Genomic DNA, 19,826 nt, shown 5'->3' with positions numbered 1-19,826 from the left:
TCCTCTCTCAGAATGTCCTGTAGTTTATCTCTGACCTCTGACACAGCTGCTGTCACATCCTCAAAGTAGCTCAGAGGACGGATATTGATGCTGGTATGTAACCAAACATACCACACCCTGCATCATGTGATTGGCTCTTGGTCGCTCTGTAAGAATATATCTCCCTTCACAAATGTGTCTGTATCAGGATGGGTCTAAAGGTGAACAAGAGCAGAGATCTGTTTCCCTTCAGAGCACAGAGGTAGTTTCTGTTCAGAGGAAGTCAAGCTGTCTGACAGTCACTGAGAGACAGTGAAACGGCACAGCACATGAATCAAATGGATCAAACAAAAATCTGCTGTTCAGTCTGTTTGGATCTACTGAAGGATCCGGTGACTATTCCCTGTGGACACAGCTACTGCATGAACTGTATTAAAAGCTTCTGGGATGGAGAGGAAAAGAAGAAAATCTACAGCTGCCCTCAGTGCCGGAGGACTTTCACACCGAGGCCTGTCCTGGTGAAAAACACCATGTTAGCAGATTTAGTGGAGGAGCTGAAGAAGACTGGACTCCAAGCTGCTCCTGCTGATCACTGCTATGCTGGACCTGAAGATGTGGCCTGTGATGTCTGTACTGGGAGAAAAACGAAAGCCTTCAAGTCCTGTTTAGTGTGTTTGACATCTTACTGTGAGAAACACCTTCAGCCTCATTATGTAGCAGCTCAGTTAAAGAAACACAAGCTGGTGGAGCCCTCCAAGAAGCTCCAGGAGAACATCTGCTCTCGTCATGATGAGGTGATGAAGATGTTCTGCCGTACTGATCAGCAGAGTATCTGTTATCTCTGCTCTGTGGATGAACATAAAGGCCACGACACAGTCTCAGCTGCAGCAGAAAGGACTGAGAGGCAGAGAGAGCTGGAGGTGAGTCGACAAAACATCCAGCAGAGAATCCAGGACAGAGAGAAAGATGTGAAGCTGCTTCAACAGGAGGTGGAGGCCATCAATCAGTCTGCTGATCAAACAGTGGAGCACAGTGAGAAGATCTTCACTGAGCTGATCCATCTCATCCAGAAAAGAAGCTCTGATGTGAAGCAGCAGATCAGATCCCAGCAGGAAACTGAAGTGAGTCGAGTCAAAGAGCTTGAGGAGAAGCTGGAGCAGGAGATCACTGAGCTGAAGAGGAAAGATGCTGAGCTGAAGCAGCTCTCACACACAGAGGATCACATCCAGTTTCTACACAACTACCCCTCACTGTCAGCACTCAGTGAGTCTACAGACTCATCCAGCATCAATATCCGTCCTCTGAGCTACTTTGAGGATGTGACAGCAGCTGTGTCAGAGGTCAGAGATAAACTACAGGACATTCTGAGAGAGGAATGGACAAACATCTCACTGACAGTCACTGAAGTGGATGTTTCACTGTCAGATCCACCAGAGCCAAAGACCAGAGCTGGATTCTTAAAATATTCATGTGAAATCACACTGGATCCAAACACAGCAAACAAAAAGCTGTTATTATCAGAGGGGAACAGAAAAGTGCAAGCAGTGATTCAACAACAGTCTTATTCTGATCATCCAGACAGATTCACTTGGTGGTTTCAGGTTCTGAGTAGAGAGAGTCTGACTGGACGTTGTTACTGGGAGGTGGAGTGGAGAGGGGGAGGAGGTTATGTAGCAGTCACTTACAAGAATATCAGAAGAAAAGGAGATGAATCTGAATTTGGATGTAATGACAAATCTTGGGCATTAGAGTGTTACAACAACAGTTTTACATTTTTGTACAACAACATCCAAACTCGTGTCTCAGGTCCTCGTTCCTCCAGAGTAGGAGTGTACCTGGATCACAGAGCAGGTATTTTGTCCTTCTACAGCGTCTCTGAAACCATGACTCTCCTCCACAGAGTCCAGACCACATTCACTCAGCCTGTCACGGCTGGCGGAGTGAGCCGTGTGGTGTGGAGGAAAGGGGGGACCCAAAATGCAGCAGTGACTGATGATACGAGTGATGTTTATTTACAAAGTGACAATGGCAGAAACAGGCAGTGAGGCATGACAAAACAACTGAAGAAACCTAAACTGGGAGAACTAAATGACAAACCTGAGACCATACAAAAGGGGTGCGGGGCAGAGAGACGCAGAGACAGGAACACCATAGAACGCAGATGAATGCAGTGATACATGGATGAACGCAGACGAGCCGACAACGAACACAGACCGACACCCACTAAATATACACACACAAGGTAATCAGGTAATCACACACAGGAGGGAAGAACAGCTGAACCTAATACACCTGGGGACCGGAGGAGACAAGCTGAACACAATAACAACAGACACAGACCTTCAGAACAGAACAGGAAATCCAGAACACGAGCCTTCAAAATAAAACAGGAAACAGACTGATGTACAACACAACACGGGGACATGAACAGAGCACCAAGGACAGACACAGGTAGGGCTGACAATACACCAAACTTCAGGTTAACCCTAACTAATACAGATCAGAAAAAACGCAAAACGCTGGGTCAACGACCCAGGACCATGACACAGCCGCTCTATGCTGGACTGTTGGTTTACTATAATTATGGAGCCACTGCTGAGTTGATTAAGCTCAAATAGACTGAAGTCTTTCATATTGTGGGTTTAAATCTGTATTTTAGTTTCATTTTATTTTCTCTCCATCATTTCTGCACAGAGATCAGCTGTCAGTCAAACATTATGGGTGGTACCTCCACATCTTCTAGTTGTTCTCTTGATGTTTCTGAGTTTTTAAAGGAGATCTTTCCTGTGACTGTTTATGGAGGCTATCACTGCTCATCACCATTTTGATTTACTAAAATATTTCTCCACATGAAAATGTCAACTTCTCTATCCTCTAAATGTTTCTGGAATATTTGTCTTGAAAAATGTCGACATTTCTCTTTATGAGTATGGCAGACCATGTGTGTGTGTTTGTTTTTGTCAAAATCATCAAACAAATGAGGAAAAACTGTGATTTTAATGAATGAATTCATATATTGTGTTGATGTTTTATTGTGTGAATAAACTGGAAGGTTTGACTATAAATCAAACTTTGAACAAAGTCTTTTCTTCCGTCTTCATTCCAGGATCTCACTCAAATCTGATGCAGAAAATATGAAACTAATCTGAGAGAATAACTGCTGCATTGCAGATGTGTTATACCCCCTGCCCAGCCGAATGACTCTCAAAAAGAAAATTTTGCAGAAAATCAATGTGATCGCTTGGATCACTGGAATTATCATCTCGATATCTCTTGTCCTTCTTTCATTTCAGACGTCTTGAAAACAAGTTTTAACAAAGTCCTGGAGAAGTGCCCAATGCTGGAGGACCTCCTGCTTTACCCCTAGCTCAGATAAACTCCTCTCTGACACAAACACACACGCATACTGAATTCACATCTTGCCATACAAATGTGATACAGTAACCAACTTTCTTTCTTTCAGAAAAAAAGAAAATTGGGAGATTCAAAATTTTCCTCACAGTAATGTTTGCATCAGTCTATCAGATGAATCCCCTCCAAGTCCAATATTTACATCAGTTACAGTGATAATGCTTGGTGTCTACTTTCAGCCACCGCAGTAGAATGCCAGGAATGAATCTCATTGAAATTGTAGTTGCATTTGCTATTTCATTTAATTGTCATGGATGATACACAGACAACCCAACAGCAAACAGAGGAAAACAATGGGCTTAAATACACAGAGGGATAAATGAGGGAATAAGACACAGGATGAGAGCACAGCTGCGAGAAATCACAAACAACAAGACCATGGGGAAGGAAAACTGAAAACACTAACATAGTCTAAGGAGCTTAGAAAGAAAACGTCTGGACTTCTTTAAGTTGCTTGAAGACGTTCAAGCAAAGTTTAAGTTCTTTTCATCCGAGAAGGTGAAACATCTTCAAGCAACTTCAAGTCCAGACGCTTTCTTTCCAAACTCCTTAGACTACGATGACCTAGATGACTGAGAACCTTCACAGACATGAAAACACTAACATAGCACACAAGACTATCAAAGTAAAACAGCAAACAAGAGACTTTTACAAAGACACAGAGTTGACACAGAGACATGACTGACTGGGGAGAAATTGGGGAACATGGAAAGAAGAGTGACTAGACATGACACGTGGGACACAGGGGCAAGGCAAAGTAACAGAAACCTAAAGCCTAAGAATATAACACAAGAAGAAAACAATAAAGAGAACCAAAAACATACATAAGAATAATCAATGAATATAAATGAACAAACACAAAACACTGGGTCACAGACTCACTACCATGACAGTTAAATGTACAATAATAAATACTTTAAATCAGATGACAATGTAGCTGACACTGTGTTTATTAGTGTGTGGTCAACCACAAATCTTCATACTGTCATCCATACATGAGGTCTTTATACAAACGATGAAAGATAATGAAAGAAACTGTTTAATTGATATGAAATGATTGAATTATATGAAATATTATGGCTTTGTCTGCCAGAGTGTTTTTCTGTGAACTACTTTGAACTACTGGCAGTCAGTGAAGTCACTGAAAGGCAAGATTCTATGTTGTGTTGCCGTAGTTTCCAGAGTTTACTTATAAAGCTCACTTACAGAATTCAGTTAGAAAAGTCAAGCATTTGAAGGGCGCACATTTGAAGGAGTATTAACTCAATATTAACTCATTACGGTTTACATTTTCGAGTTTAAAAGTTCTCCGAAATTACAATGAAAAAGGAAACAAGGAAAATTACCACTCCAGCAGATAAGAAAGATTCAGGAGATCAAGGTAAGTAAAATAATAAAATCAAATCCTGGTAAAATCCAAATCCTAGAAATGTTGACACTGTGTGAATCATTTTTAGAGCAATTGAATCATATGTTTGATTGAAAATAGCTTTAATACAAGATGTCTAATCAAAGAAAGGTTACCGGTCTTTTGGTAAAATAATGTAATAAGTTTATTCTTGGACTCAACAGTAAAAACAGACCAACAAGTGTCATCAAGATGTAAGACTTAGTAAACCTAGTATCAATTCGCACTGGTCAGTTTTTTTATCCCAAGAATAAACTTGTGATAATTTAAGCAAAAGCAATTTCAAATTCTTTGCCAAACTGCTTCCAGTCCTGATGTCGGGGACTCTTTTTCACCACTGTGTTGTTGTCGTTTATAGATTGTAAGAGCAGGACTGCTAAAAGAAAGGCCAGTCCTGAAAAGAAGACCCCAATAAAAAGGAGGAGGGTCGCTGAGCAGGCTGCTCCTTCCACCAGCTCAGATGTGGTCAAAGGAGTGAAGCGCAAGGTTGTGCAAGATGAAGAGGGCACAACAAAGAAAGCAAAGAAGGCTAAACTTCTCGACCATATGAGCGGTGACAAGGAGCAAGCATCCTCCTTGTTGGACTCTGGTAAAGGTAGGCTAATTAGTTGAATAAGGGGGTAGATTAAGTGTGGTTGCTAGGTTTAAGATATTAGTGTTTAGTGTTTGTGTCTATCATCCAGTGAGCTGATGTGCTTTTGGTGTTTTCCACATCTCCAGACTTGAACAACAAACAGGTGTGCGCAAAACATGGCAAAAGAAAGGCCACGGGAGACAACAGAGAGTCACCCAAGAAAAAAAAAAGGAATGTGGACCAGGACAAAAAATCAGTGGCAGACCAAAAACGTAAGTAGCAAGCAGCTTGGGTTTTATATTCAGGGGAAGGGCAAAAGGAACATTTATGCTACAGAGGAGAGTAATTTGTGTCACAGCTGTAATAAAACAAGATTTGTTGTTTTGTCTGTTCAGGTGAATTCCAAGCCAGATATGTGGAGGAGCACCAGCTCGGAGAAGGAGGCTGCGGAGCAGTGTTTGCTGGCTACCGGATAGAAGATCGTTTTCCAGTAAGTGTTCAGATGATGGTAGTAAGACAGGCAGTAACACAGATAATGGATAATATCGTAAACTGAGACGTCTGCTGTGTTTCCACCTTTCATTATGTCATACTGAGGAAATGCTCACCAATGCTCTGTGTCTTCTAGGTTGCCATCAAACACATTCCCAAAAATAAAGTCTACTGCAAAGTGGCGGTAAGCGTCCAACACTTGAATCAGTTTTACATTACTGGATTGAATGCGGCGTTCCTCATCATCCACTTTGTTGTAATATTTCAGGATGAAAGCGGGAAGAAGCTCTCAGTGGAAGTGGCCATTATGGTTAAACTTGCAGGTGAAGCAGAAGGGTCAGTGGGAATATCTGCACCTGTGTCCTTGCTGGAGTGGTTCGACCTTGGCAAAGAGCTGATCCTGGTGCTGGAGAGACCTGTCCCTGCTGTGGACCTGCAAAAATACAAAGCAGAACATGGAAGAACTTTAACAGAGGACAAGGCCAAGGTAGGTTGACTGGGAGAGCCTTAGACTGTACAGCATTCAATCAAGGCAGAAAAGCATTAACTCATTATTGTGTTTTTCATCTTTTCCAGGTCATTCTGAAGCAACTAGTTGATGCTGTAAAGGAACTTGAGGATAAACACATCTTTCATCGGGACATCAAGGGACCAAACATTCTGATTGAGACCGGCTCAGATGTGCCTCGAGTTCGCATCATTGACTTTGGACTGAGCTGCTTTGTTAAGCAGCGATCTCTGTATCGCATCTTCTATGGTAACATATTCTGCTCCTGCTTTTCACAGATGTAACAATTTGTGTCTTTTGTTTTAGAAGAAATTGCAATTGTGTCTGTTTGTTAGGCACTCCTCTTCACATCCCTCCCGAGTGGTACATTAGGAGCTGCTACAGGTGTGGACCCACCACGGTGTGGCAAATGGGAGTGGTGTTGTATGAAGCGCTTCATGCACGATACTTTAGTACCGCGAGGTTCCTCACAAAGAAACTGAGCATCAAAAAGCGTCTGTCCACAGGTAAGAAAACTTCACACTTCCAGATTCACTGATGCCTTGGATCACTAGAACTATCATCTTCATCTTTTTGATCTTTTCTTTCTTTCAAGAATGCCGGAATTTCTTGGACGCATGTTTAGCTTTAGTCCCGGAGAAGCGCCCAACACTGGAGGAGCTCCAGCTTCACCCCTGGCTAAGATAACACACACAAACACACAATTCACACCTCATCATATAAGTATGATACGTTGTAGTAACTTCCTTTCTTTTTTCTGTTGGACAGGAATAGATAGAATGGGTCAATCTTAAAAAATAAATAAATAAAAATTTAGCTTTTTTGGAGTTCCTGTAACCCCCCCAGCCATCCCAGGAAAGGGGATCTCTCTTTGAATGGGCTTTCCCGAGGTTTCTTCCCATCGATCTGGCCCCCTGGGGAGTTTTTCCTCGTCTTCATAGACAGCTTGGGCTGGGTCAGGAGCTCCATCAAAACTGTCTTTATTTGATGACATTAAAGTCATCAAATAAAGATGTGTTTTACTTAAAGTAAAATTTGATCAGAATAAAATTTGTTTAATTCATCTTTGCTGAGGATTCTCCTTCATTACTATTTTGTTTTGTTTTTTTACCCATGGTGCATTTTGACAAATAAGAAAACTGAATGAGGTTAAAGTGTGCACAAAGACAGTCACACTGCAAATGATCTGAAGACTTGCATCTGTTGCTCTAACCCCCAACTAGTTTAGACAGATTTCCTGGTTCTACCAGAGGTTTTTTCCTTCAAGAAGGGAGTTCTTCCTTCCCACTGTTGCTGAGTGTTTGCTCATAGTGGGTTGTAAAAGCATAAAAGTTAATAAGAGGCATTCATAGCAGAGTTATCACAGCGGGAACTATATAGCTTAAATGTACAATTTCTACAGGACGAATTATAACTTCATTATGTATAAAAGCTCCTGTGGATAATTACTCCTATTTGTAACTTTACACAAGAGAAAGTTTGCTGTCACACTATTTATAACAGGTTGGATTTTGTCCTCTGAGTTGAGCCTTTGGTTGCAGTTTATTGAAGAATTTCCTCTAAAGTAGCTGTTGATAAAGATTTAAAGTCCTGTTTATATACAGAAATATGCTTTAGTTCATGTTTTTTTACATGTCTGCCTCAGTGGATCAGTAGAAGATCTGGCACAGGAAACTAGATGATGAAAAAGGGTACGAATACACATATATATCTATATCTATATAGATACAGATATATATACACACACACACAGGTTGCAACGTAGTATTTTCATTTTTTCTTAGCATTTCTTTAACGTCTTGGTGCAAAAGAATACCTGCATTTGTGTGTAAAGAAGTGTTACATATATACTCAAAACAGTTGGAAAAAAGAACTACAAATTTGGAAAGGAATTGATTCATGTTCTTACTCATAGATGGAGTACATGGTTTAAAAAACACTGAGGAAACAGATATGAGGCGGCTGTATCAACAAAAACATTAATACAGTTAAAAATGAATAAAAAGTTGCACGCTTAAACTTATTTCTCTACAGTTTGTACAATTAATCCATGTAACAATAGGTTCTCTCTTAATATAGTAGTTAATTAAAATATCTTTACATAAAAATACATTTTTAAGTACTCTCCGGTGGAAGTCTGTTGTGGCTTATGTTTCTAAATGACACAACCATAAAGCAGCCCACAGAATATACAAACATGTCTTTGATAAGTGAATGTTGGCTCCCACAATGGCCTGTTAAGTTATTGCAAAAACAATTTACTGCATAATATGTCAGATTAGAACATGTTATAAGCACAAAACTGAAGGGGAAACAATAAAAACAAAAATTAAAAAACAAATACTAAATTAAGTTAAAGGATATTTCTTACTATACTATATAATTGTATAATGTTGCGTTTGATTGCAAATGAAAACCCACCAAGAAAAAAAGAAAGAAAAAGAGAGAATAGAGTTTAATTTATTCAAAACACATTCTTTTCTTTTATTTAAGCTGTAGCGAGATTCAAATGGACAAAAGAGAAAGAAAAATATTACAGATTTGTTTTATTAATCATGAATAAACTTTATTATACACAACTCTAAATTTCAGTTGGTCTTAGTCAGATGTGTTTTTAATTAAATCCTGCAACACTGTGCTCGCTGCCATCACTTTATATCTTAGTGTGCAATTCAAATATATACTTATTACAATATTTTTCCCCCTTAACTCTCAACTCGCGTGTTTAAAATGTCTGTGATCATATTTGTCCGTTGACTTCTGTCTGGGCCTCGAACGATTCATCAGACAGGTTGGCAGCCTCCAACTGATGCTCCAGACTTTCATCATCGCCTCTATTCTGATCAACTCTTATCTTAAACTTAGTGATGAACTCATTACTGGCCAGCGCGCCCTCCTTTTTAGGGCATGTGGGCTTTGATAACAGCCGGCTTTCCAGTCGCTCTGCAAAGAAAATTCACAAAACATTTCTTATTTGGTAAGCTTGTTAACAAATTTTAGTTCAGTTTTGCTGAAAGTTATAGCATGCATCAGGTAAGAAGCAATTGGTTTTTAAAAAGCATATACATTCCCCAAAACATTTTTATTATGTGCATTCTGGAGAATAAAAGATTGTACACAATTTCCCTTTTTAAAGTAAAAAGATTATTAAGTCTAATTCTTACTTATTCAGTAGATTAAAGTATTGAAACATCATTATTCATAAAATATGCACATTACAAAATTAAAGTTATTCAAAAATTACTCAAGTACTTACTCCAATACTCACATTATTCAAGTAAATTTAATTTTTGCCAATGTAATGTCACATAAAATCTTAATCTGAATAAGGGATTTGAACCCCACTGTCACGGCCAGGGGATCAGCAGGCCGCTGACTAGTAGTGTTCTCTCTCTCGCTCTCTCGCCAGGGCGGAACTCATGGTGGGTTCACGCCCTCGGCCCACGCCCCTCTGAAGAGGAAACACCTGGGCCTCATCAGTGCAGCCAGCATTTAAGCCAGGGAGTGGCTTCTACTCATCGCTGGATCGTTGTGTGTGACTCGCGTCAGTGCAGCCCGGCTCTGAGCAAGTTCTCTTTTGCTTCCCTGTGCAAAACCTCTAACGTGTGTTTCCTTCTGTACATAGATCCCCTGGACCCGACTCTGCATTCCCCGAGCGGATTTCCTTTTTGTGTGAGTGTTTGGAGAGGAGCAAGTGTCTTTTCCCTACCTGGATTTCCCCGGAGCCTTTTCCCTGTCACCGCTTTGTATATAGCACTATCCCCTGCACTGTTTGTATATACACCTGGTGGAACTGTAATAAATACTGACTGTGCCTCTGAGTCCTGCGTGTGAGTCCTCAAGCGAACCGTGACACCCACACAGATGAGAGCTTAGCAGTGAAGCTCTCTCTTAAAATTTGAGTTATAAAGTCAGAAGTTATCACTGACAGAGATCCATGTTCTTTTAACATAAGAAAGAATATTTGCTGAAATTGACATTAATCCAAGCCCTTAAAACGCCATTTTGGATTAAGCATTTCCTTTTAGAAAAGTCTTCAATGAGCAGGAAGCTCCAGTACTGAAAAAGAAGCCAACATCAACTGCTAAACGTGCTAAAAGTAAGTAAGTCCCTGTAGACTCCTATGATTAAAACACATACAGTATAAAAGTTATAGGTTACAGATCTGAAAAGTAAAACAAATGTCAAAGTGCAAAAAGACTTATGGTCCCATAGAAGTCTATTCCATTTGCCTGGAATTAGGTGAACACCTTTGTGACAACATCAACACTGGCAGGAGTTCAATCTGCTCTCTTAAAAAGAAAATCTGACTGTATAAAATACACACACTATTGCTCTAAAGTTTTAGACTGCTGGCTACTCCATGTTTTCAAGCTTACTATCAAAATATATGGACTTATAATGAATAAACTTTGTACTTAATGTCACAGTATTTTGTAATCTTACTTCCTTCTGACACTTTTGGAATAAGACATGGGAACAACTGTCTCCAATAAATAATACTAATTACCAAGTAACTTATTCATAATGGAAACTCTAATTTAAGAATTTAAAAGATGACACCATCAAAACCAAACAAACAGTCCATTTAAATTACTACCGTTTTTGTAAGTGTGTAAGAAATCTTCTAAAAATTCTTTTTTGACATATAAATGGAAATATAAGTGCAGACATTTTCTTTGCAAAATGATAAATAAAGTCTGTGTGATAAAGGAAGGTATGTGAAGTGTAAGAGAAACAACAACACACAAATACATCAAAGCAAATATTTAACAAACATTTCGAGCTCACAGAAGTTTACAGTTTCATGTAAACGTCAGTCGTGGCCTTTATGTTCATCCACAGAGCAGAGATAACTGATACTCTGCTGATCAGTACAGCAGAACATCTTCATCACCTCATCATAACAGGACTTGAAAGCTTCAGTTTTTGTTAAGTGAAATTATTATACGTGTTGAAGCCCTTACTCTTAATGTCACAGGGGGAACTTTGGTTGAGACTTTACGGTACAACTTGTTGTGACATCATTACTATGTTTGTTACGGGCTCTCACCATGATGGTGGGGCGCTGTATGTAGATGAAGATGGACTCTGCTCTTTATGTTAAATAAATATGCCCAAAGGCTAAAGAGTAGTGATGGGCAAAGCCAGGCTTCAAAACAATCTGACACCATCTCCACAGCGACACCTGCTGGACAATTTGGTTATTGTCACATCTTGATGATGCTGTTCTGTGAAACAGTGACACAGACGAGCCGTGCACAATTAAAACAAAGCTACTTATTATATCAGACAGTCAATAACTGCGATCAACACATTATTTTGGAGAAATTCTCACAGAACGAAGGAAAGAAAAATGATGAGACTGTTAAAGACAGCAATCTGTGAATGTAGTGATCAGTGTGCTTCAGCAAACATCTCCATCTGTTAACATTCGTGTTGCTCACAATAAATCGATTTATAAAGTAACACATACAGAGAAAAGACTGCAGTGTTTACTATAATAGCCACACAGGTTTACGGCTGCTTTTGGGCTCAAAGTTTGGATGTGTTTGGTTGACTTTTCAGTTTTCTGGGAGTTCGTGTCTGTCATCAGGTTTTTTCTACACCTGTCAAGCAAAGCTAGAAGCTGGCATAGTGTTAGCTTTGATTTTTAATCAACTTAATATTTATATATTGAAATGAAAAGACTAAATGTGTTGTCTTTCTTTATAAAAAGTTAACATTCATCACATTTTCTGACCAATCGTAACTCTCCATTTCACACACATCTTTAAATCATCCTCTGCTGAACAGCCTGTGAAGCATGAAGAAACCTTCCTGAACTTTCCACTGCTGTGGATTTTCCATTTTCTAACATGTTTTGCTGTCAGTCTGGAGTTTTGGTTATAATGAACCTGCATTACTTCAGTTGTTTTTGAGTTATTCACAAAGAAGCATCAGTGAGAAAAAAACAGGAAAAAACTCTGTCGTGAAAAAAAGAAACAGATCACGTGTAATTAATGAAAGTGTTTTTCTAGCTTTTCTTTTTTACAGTATTAATATATTCTTCACGGTGACACAGTGAGTAACAGATTATAGTGAGGATGACGTCACTTAATACTGAAAATAACATTTTCTGTTGAAAGTAGAAAAAAGATCGAGTCAGAGCTGAAATTCCCGCCTGTTTTATTTTCTCACTGTATTACCCTTCAAGGACCTGCAGCTCAGTAAAGCGTCCCTCTGACAGCCACACCCATCTGTTCTCTGATTGGATATTTAAATTTGTGATTGACATGACATTGACCAATCAGCTGAAAGGAAGAAAAATCGGGTCAAAATTCGTACTTATAAGTTGAAACTTGAGTGCAGTTTCACTCGTGTTTTTCTGCTTTGTATCTGTAACCAGACCTTAACAAACAGAAATTGTAACATATGTAAATATTTTTACACACAAATCGTTTTTACACGCACACAAATTCTTATCTACAAATGCAAAAATATATGCATTCTGATTTACAAATAAAAATATTTATGACCACAATTTGAGCCCATACAGGAGGAGGCTCCACCTCTACACACACACACACACACACGCACACACACACACACACACACACACACACACACACACACACACACACACACACACACACACACACACACACAGAGGAAAGAAATAAAGAGCAAAAGGTGGAGAGAAAGATAAAATGGTAGCTTGGCACATGAGGACAAGAAGACCACAGCAGCTTCTGTTCCACTGCTATACATATACTGTACTTATTGATGAAAACTTCCAATAGGACCTTCAGTCATTTCTGACAGGAAGTTTATGCCCATCCTTTAATACTTATGGACGAGGTAACATCAGGCAGCAGTCACATGCAGGTTTGTGTCCTTTCATAAGGTGATCTCTGCACATCCAGAATATGCTCACCTCATGGACCTGAAACTTTCCATAATGCTCTCCAAGGCACATGATCTCACATGTGAGGTAAACCTAAGCAGCTCCTTAGACTACCATGAGCTGGATGACTGAGAACCTGCACAGACATCTGTGAGGTAAACATGTTTTTCTGTGAGCATCATTAAGTCAACTCTAGGTTTCATGTGCTGATTCGGGTGCTTTACATTTATTCTGTTTTAGAGCAGGTGGAGAGAGGGAACATGATGGGAGCAGGTTCCACTTTGGGTGAGGAAGTGGAATAAGTGATTACCTTTTTGTCTCAGCTCGTCATCACAACTAAATTCATGTTCAAATGAAGCTTTTTACTGTGACGCTGATATCTGTATTTATATCATTAAGAATCATTAAAGATAATTTAAGGTATGGTTGGCATTGTCTCCAAAAATAAGTCTTTTGATGTGATGGCTGTAAGGAGCCATAATCTTAATTAATGTTATTGATATATAAACCCTCTAGGTTTTTAAAAGCTTCTCTGTGGCAGTGCTGCCATTTAAAAAGTGCTGCCATTTAAAAAGTAATTAGAAAGATTCCTGACTGACCTGCTCTGTTGTGTGTAACCTAAAGGGTCTGATTCAGGTCTGTGGTGTATATTGAGTCAGAAGCTAAACACACTGCAGAAACACCTGAGGGTGGTCTGTGAGGAATACATCCCAGGAATCATGGAGATCATGCTGACAGAGCTTGATAATTGAAGATGATGCAGGACGAGCGGTTCAGGAATCGGTTCTCATGATGACGATGTGCAACTGCATCTCACCATTATTCTCTACAGAGTTGGTAACATTTCCAATATTTAACAGAATAGTAATTTTGATTTGCATTTTCTGTTAACAACAGTAGAGGCAACAGAAGATTCACACTGATGGATGAAGCCCATCAGTGTGAATCCCTTCATAGACGGCTTTGTGCAAAGCACCTCCTGCCCAGTTCCACCTCTCATCACTCAAGCTTCATTCAAGTCACCTTCATCTCCATCACCAGCATCTAGGCTCTGGGGGGTCCTGCTCTAATCTGTTTCACAGCTGGAGCTCCGTTCTGCAGAGAGACAGACCACCAAACACCTTTGTACATTCTGTTCATCAATAAATCATCTTCATTCTTTCTGATGATCTCTCCTTATTTAAATGAATGAATGAATGAATGAATGAATGCTTTATTGGCCATATGCAGGTTGCCCCACAGAGGAATAGGACCCCCCCCCCCCCCCCCCCCCCGACTTATACACACAACAAAGACATCACATGGGAATACAGTCGGAGATCGGCAGCGTTGCAGAGAATAACATTGAAAAAAAATTACACAACAATGGGATGAAGCCCATCAGTGTGAATCTTCTCTTCTGCTACAACGTCACCTGCTGTCTTCAATCCTCCATACCCGACAGTAACAGCTGACTGTTGTGTTGAGCTTCTTTGTGAGATCTGTTAAATGTAAAGTTCATAAATCCACTACACTTTTTGTCAATGTTTGTTTTTCTGGTCTCATTCCTGGAGCTGCCAAAAAGCAGAGGTGGCAAAAGTGCAGACGTTCTGTATTTAAGTAGAAGTACAGATACTCGTGTTACTCAACTAAGAGTAAAAAAGTTCAGGCTCTGAAATAAAGCTTCTGTGTGAGTTCAATAAGAAATATCTATGGTCTCACATCTGTCCAGGTGCTGCCGGCTGAATCTAAGCTTTATCACTTCCACTGTCAAGCTGTTTGTGTCATCACTGGCCTGGTCCAATCACATTCTCCCGGTCTTCTCCAGGCCAATCACCATTCATGCTGCGTGCTTTAAATCTCACTGTGCATCTGTCATTCTTTCACTTGTTAACCTGCAGGAAGACAAAACTTCACTGAGCCTTCAGCAGCTTGAACATCATCAGTAAAGACAGATTTAAATATGTGTAATATCACACTGTGTCAGTTTGTTCACAGGAGTCACAACCTGTAACACTGATGCTGCATTCAAGGACCATTAAAAACATTTGAAAGGACTTAAGAACATCAAGAAAATGTGACTTGTTTCTCTGTAATGAAGCTGTTTTAGTGAAGAAAGTTGAAAGGTCACAGAGCGACTGCTGAATCTTCTGCTCTAAACATGAACTCTGAACTTTGTGATGCTCCAGGAGGAAAACTGCTTCAGTTATTCTCTCAGATTAGTTTCATATTTTCTGCATCAGATTTGAGTGAGATCCTGGAATGAAGACAGAAGAAAAGACTTTGTTCAAAGTTTGATTTATAGTCAAACCTTCCAGTTTATTCACACAATAAAACATCAACACAATATATGAATTCATTCATTAAAATCACAGTTTTTCCTCATTTGTTTGATGATTTTGACCAAAACAAACACAAACACACACACATGGTCTGCCATACTCATAAAGAGAAATGTCGACATTGTTCAATACAAATATTCCAGAAACATTTAGAGGATAGAGAAGTTTACATTTTCATGTGGAGAAATATTTTAGTAAATCAAAATGATGATGAGCAGTGATAGCCTCCATAAACAGTCACAGGAAAGATCTCCTTTAAAAACTGAGAAACATCAAGAGAACAACTAGAAGATGTGGAGGTACCACCCATAATGTTTGACTGACAGCTGATCTCTGTGCAGAAATGATGGAGAGAAAATAAAATGAAACTAAAATACAGATTTAAACCCACAATATGAAAGACTTCAGTCTATTTCACTTTAATCAACTCAGCGGTGGCTCCATAAACATAAATCCTCAGACCAGCATAGAGCGGCTGAGTGAATGTGGTCTGGACTCTGTGGAGGAGAGTCATGGTTTCAGAGACGCTGTAGAAGGACAAAATACCTGCTCTGTGATCCAGGTACACTCCTACTCTGGAGGACTGAGGACCTGAGACAGGAGTTTGGATGTTGTTGTACCAAAATGTATAACTGTTGTTGTAACAATCTAATGACCAAGATTTGTCATTACGTCCAAAAACACACTCATTACCCCCTCCTTTTCTGCTGATATTCTTGTATGCAACTGCTACATAAACTCCTCCCCCTCTCCACTCCACCTCCCAGTAACAACGTCCAGTCAGACTCTCTCTACTCAGGACCTGCTGCCATCCAGTGAATCTGTCTGGATGATCAGAATAAGACTGTTGTTGTTTCATAAATGTTACTTTTCTGTTCCCCTCTGATAATAACAGCTCTTCGTGTGCTGTGTTTGGATCCAGTGTGATTTCACATGAATATTTTAAGAATCCAGCTCTGGTCTTTGGCTCTGCTGGTGGATCTGACAGTAAAACATCCACTTCAGTGACTGTCAGTGAGATGTTTGTCCATTCCTCTCTCAGAATGTCCTGTAGTTTATCTCTGACCTCTGACACAGCTGCTGTCACATCCTCAAAGTAGCTCAGAGGACGGATATTGATGCTGGATGAGTCTGTAGACTCACTGAGTGCTGACAGTGAGGGGTAGTTGTGTAGAAACTGGATGTGATCCTCTGTGTGTGAGAGCTGCTTCAGCTCAGCATCTTTCCTCTTCAGCTCAGTGATCTCCTGCTCCAGCTTCTCCTGAAGCTCTTTGACTCGACTCACTTCAGTTTCCTGCTGGGATCTGATCTGCTGCTTCACATCAGAGCTTCTTTTCTGGATGAGATGGATCAGCTCAGTGAAGATCTTCTCACTGTGCTCCACTGTTTGATCAGCAGACTGATTGATGGCCTCCACCTCCTGTTGAAGCAGCTTCACATCTTTCTCTCTGTCCTGGATTCTCTGCTGGATGTTTTGTCGACTCACCTCCAGCTCTCTCTGCCTCTCAGTCCTTTCTGCTGCAGCTGAGACTGTGTCGTGGCCTTTATGTTCATCCACAGAGCAGAGATAACAGATACTCTGCTGATCAGTACGGCAGAACATCTTCATCACCTCATCATGACGAGAGCAGATGTTCTCCTGGAGCTTCTTGGAGGGCTCCACCAGCTTGTGTGTTTCAAATGCGGAGGATATAAAATGAGGCTGAAGGTGTTTCTCACAGTAAGATGCCAGACAGAATAAACAGGACTTGAAGGCTTTCATTTTTCTTCCAGTGCAGACATCACAGGCCACATCTTCATGTCCAGCATAGCAGTGATCAGCAGGAGCAGCTTGGAGTCCAGTCTTCTTCAGCTCCTCCACTAAATCTGCTAACATGGTGTTTTTCACCAGGACAGGCCTCGCTGTGAAAGTCTGTCTGCACTGAGGGCAGCTGTAGATTTTCCTCTTTTCCTCTTCATCCCAGAAGCTTTTAATACAGTTCATGCAGTAGCTGTGTCCACAGGGAATAGTCACCGGATCCTTCAGTAGATCCAAACAGACTGAACAACAGAATTTTGTTTGATCCATTTGATTCATGTGCTGTGCCGTTTCACCGTCTCTCAGTGACTGTCAGAGAGTTTCACTTCCTCTGAACAGAAACAACCTCTGTGCTCTGAAGGGAAACAGATCTCTGCTCTTGTTCACCTCCTACAGGAAATGAGGCTCACCAGCAACTGCATTTACACCATGTTGTTTAGACCCATCCTGATACAGACACATCTGTGAAGGGAGGCACTAAAGAAATATTCTTACAGAGCGACCAAGAGCCAATCACATGATGCAGGGTGTGGTATGTTTGGTTACAGCATGCAGTAACAAGTCTGACCCAGGTAAACTGGTTTAACTGGTTTAAACTGTTAAAAGTAGTTTCAACTGGGACAGCCCAACTTTTCTTGAATTATGACAGTCAACACTCAGTGAGTTCATTTTATATTTCAAAAAGTTCAGCAAAGTTTAGGATGCTGTGATGAATAAAAATAAATGACACTTTATATTTTGACATTTTCTAATCTTAGTTCATTCTCACACTTACAGAATGATGCATGGGAACAACTGACTCCACTAAATCAAACCTATGTTCAAATGAGATTATGATCATTAAATAGTAACAAATATTTAAATTTAGCAACAACAAATGCAGATCGGTCCACAGTGTTTACAAAAACAAACAAACAAACATTATTTTGTAGTTTTTCCTGTGCACACAGTCACTGTGGAGTTTAAATGAAAACATCAAGATGTGCTTTTTTTTTTTCTTTTTTTTTTTGCCTGTCCCATTTGGTTCTTTAGCCGTCAGAATTGTTTTCTGAAGACCAACAAGGATACCCAATGGATTTACTTTGCCAAATGGATCATCGTGGCATTGCCGTATTGGTCCATTTGGTCGATCTTTGTTTTTATTATTTATTATATTTTATTTTCAGATGTTACAGACGGGACAGACATGAGTGAGGGATAGGAAAGGGAGAAAGAAAGAGGAAGGAAAGGAAAAACAGAAGGGGAGAGGGACAGTGAGAAAGGGGGGGAGAAAAAAAATAAAAATCTCCTGGATCACCTGTTGAGAGAAGAATAGAAAACAAGCAAAAAAACAAAAAAAAAAAAACAAAGCAACATACTAAACACAACACCATCGCATTAATCTAGCTAAGTGTAAACAGCAGTAAATACTAAATATTCAATGTTGTTGTGCAGCACGCAGGACAGATGTGCTTCGAAGTAGCGGCCAAGAAAGGTGTAATTTGGGTCTACGAGCAGTGAACACCCGTGTGCATACCTGTGTGGATCAGCGCGCTTGTATTCCAAAGGTTTCTCCATGTAACGATCTGCTAGGGAGTGTGGGGGGGCCACAGCCCCGTCCTCCAGGGTGTGAAGCGGGTATGGAGGAGATCAAAACTCCAGACATCCAGAGGCCCCCAGAACATCAAGATGTGCTTGAAATGCAAACTTTCAAGTTTAATTAAAGGTTTTAGTAAAATATTGCCTGAACTGTTTAGTAATTGGGATAATACATCACAAACTATCCTGGATTCCCCACATTACTCATATCAAAGGCAAAATATCGAAGTCTCTGGCAATTCTCTATAAGGTCAAGTATCTCATAAATCAAACATCATTATATACTCTCTATTGTTCTATTATACTTCCGTACATGACATACTGTGTGGAAGTGTGGGGAAACTTGTATAATACACACACTTATCCAATATACATTCTGCAAAAAAGAGCAATAAGGATAATAAATAAAGCTACTTCAAGAGAACCATCAAATCCACTTTTTATCAAATTAAATATTCTCAAATTTAAAGATTTGGTTGACCTCAGAACTGCGCAAACAATGTACAAAGCAGCAAATAAATCTTTGCCCCACAACATTCAGAACTTGTTCCAAATAAGGCCAAATACTCATGACCTGACAGGAATCCTTGTGTTCAGCAAGCCAGTAGTAAGGACAAATGTAAAATATCAGAGCATTACAGTCAGAGGAGTTAGTGTGTGGAACACCTGTACAGATGAAATCAAGACAAGTACATCAATACAAAAAATTCACACGATTGTTCAAAAATAATAAATTGCATGAATATAGGAAATCTTCCTCTCAGTGACTAAGTTGTCTCATTGTGTCCTCATCTTTTTTTTTTTTTTTCCAATAGATCAAGGCCTGAGTAACCCAACCTTAAGTGTTAATTAAGGTTAATTAAGGTGAGGA

At 39.9% G+C, this 19,826-nt stretch overlaps 2 protein-coding genes and 1 pseudogene across 3 annotated transcripts; 2 read left to right on the top strand and 1 right to left on the bottom strand.

Annotated features, from left to right (window-relative positions):
* Positions 1–226: 226 nt before the first annotated feature.
* On the top strand, positions 227–3,060 carry LOC308412391 (tripartite motif-containing protein 16-like; annotated as a pseudogene). The gene has a single exon. The product of its transcript is annotated as a tripartite motif-containing protein 16-like (transcript).
* Positions 3,061–5,194: 2,134 nt separating this feature from the next.
* On the top strand, positions 5,195–7,435 carry LOC308412404 (serine/threonine-protein kinase pim-2-like). Its single transcript, XM_080906735.1, has 8 exons — positions 5,195–5,393; positions 5,519–5,644; positions 5,768–5,862; positions 6,001–6,048; positions 6,133–6,351; positions 6,441–6,621; positions 6,708–6,878; positions 6,968–7,435. Exons 1-8 carry the CDS (start codon positions 5,345–5,347, stop codon positions 7,057–7,059), a joined length of 981 nt encoding a protein of 326 aa, XP_080762861.1. The 5' UTR covers positions 5,195–5,344; the 3' UTR covers positions 7,060–7,435.
* An 8,084-nt stretch (positions 7,436–15,519) lies between these two features.
* On the bottom strand, positions 15,520–17,704 carry LOC308412383 (tripartite motif-containing protein 16-like). The gene has a single exon (XM_080906699.1). It carries the CDS (start codon positions 17,654–17,656, stop codon positions 15,989–15,991), a length of 1,668 nt encoding a protein of 555 aa, XP_080762825.1. The 5' UTR covers positions 17,657–17,704; the 3' UTR covers positions 15,520–15,988.
* Positions 17,705–19,826: the final 2,122 nt, after the last annotated feature.

Source organism: Rhamphochromis sp. 'chilingali', assembly GCF_963969265.1.
Source record: "Rhamphochromis sp. 'chilingali' genome assembly, chromosome: 16".
NCBI lineage: Eukaryota > Metazoa > Chordata > Actinopteri > Cichliformes > Cichlidae > Rhamphochromis > Rhamphochromis sp. 'chilingali'.
The sequence above is the reverse complement of the archived record's forward strand: the minus strand, read 5'-3'. Positions and strand labels throughout refer to the sequence as shown.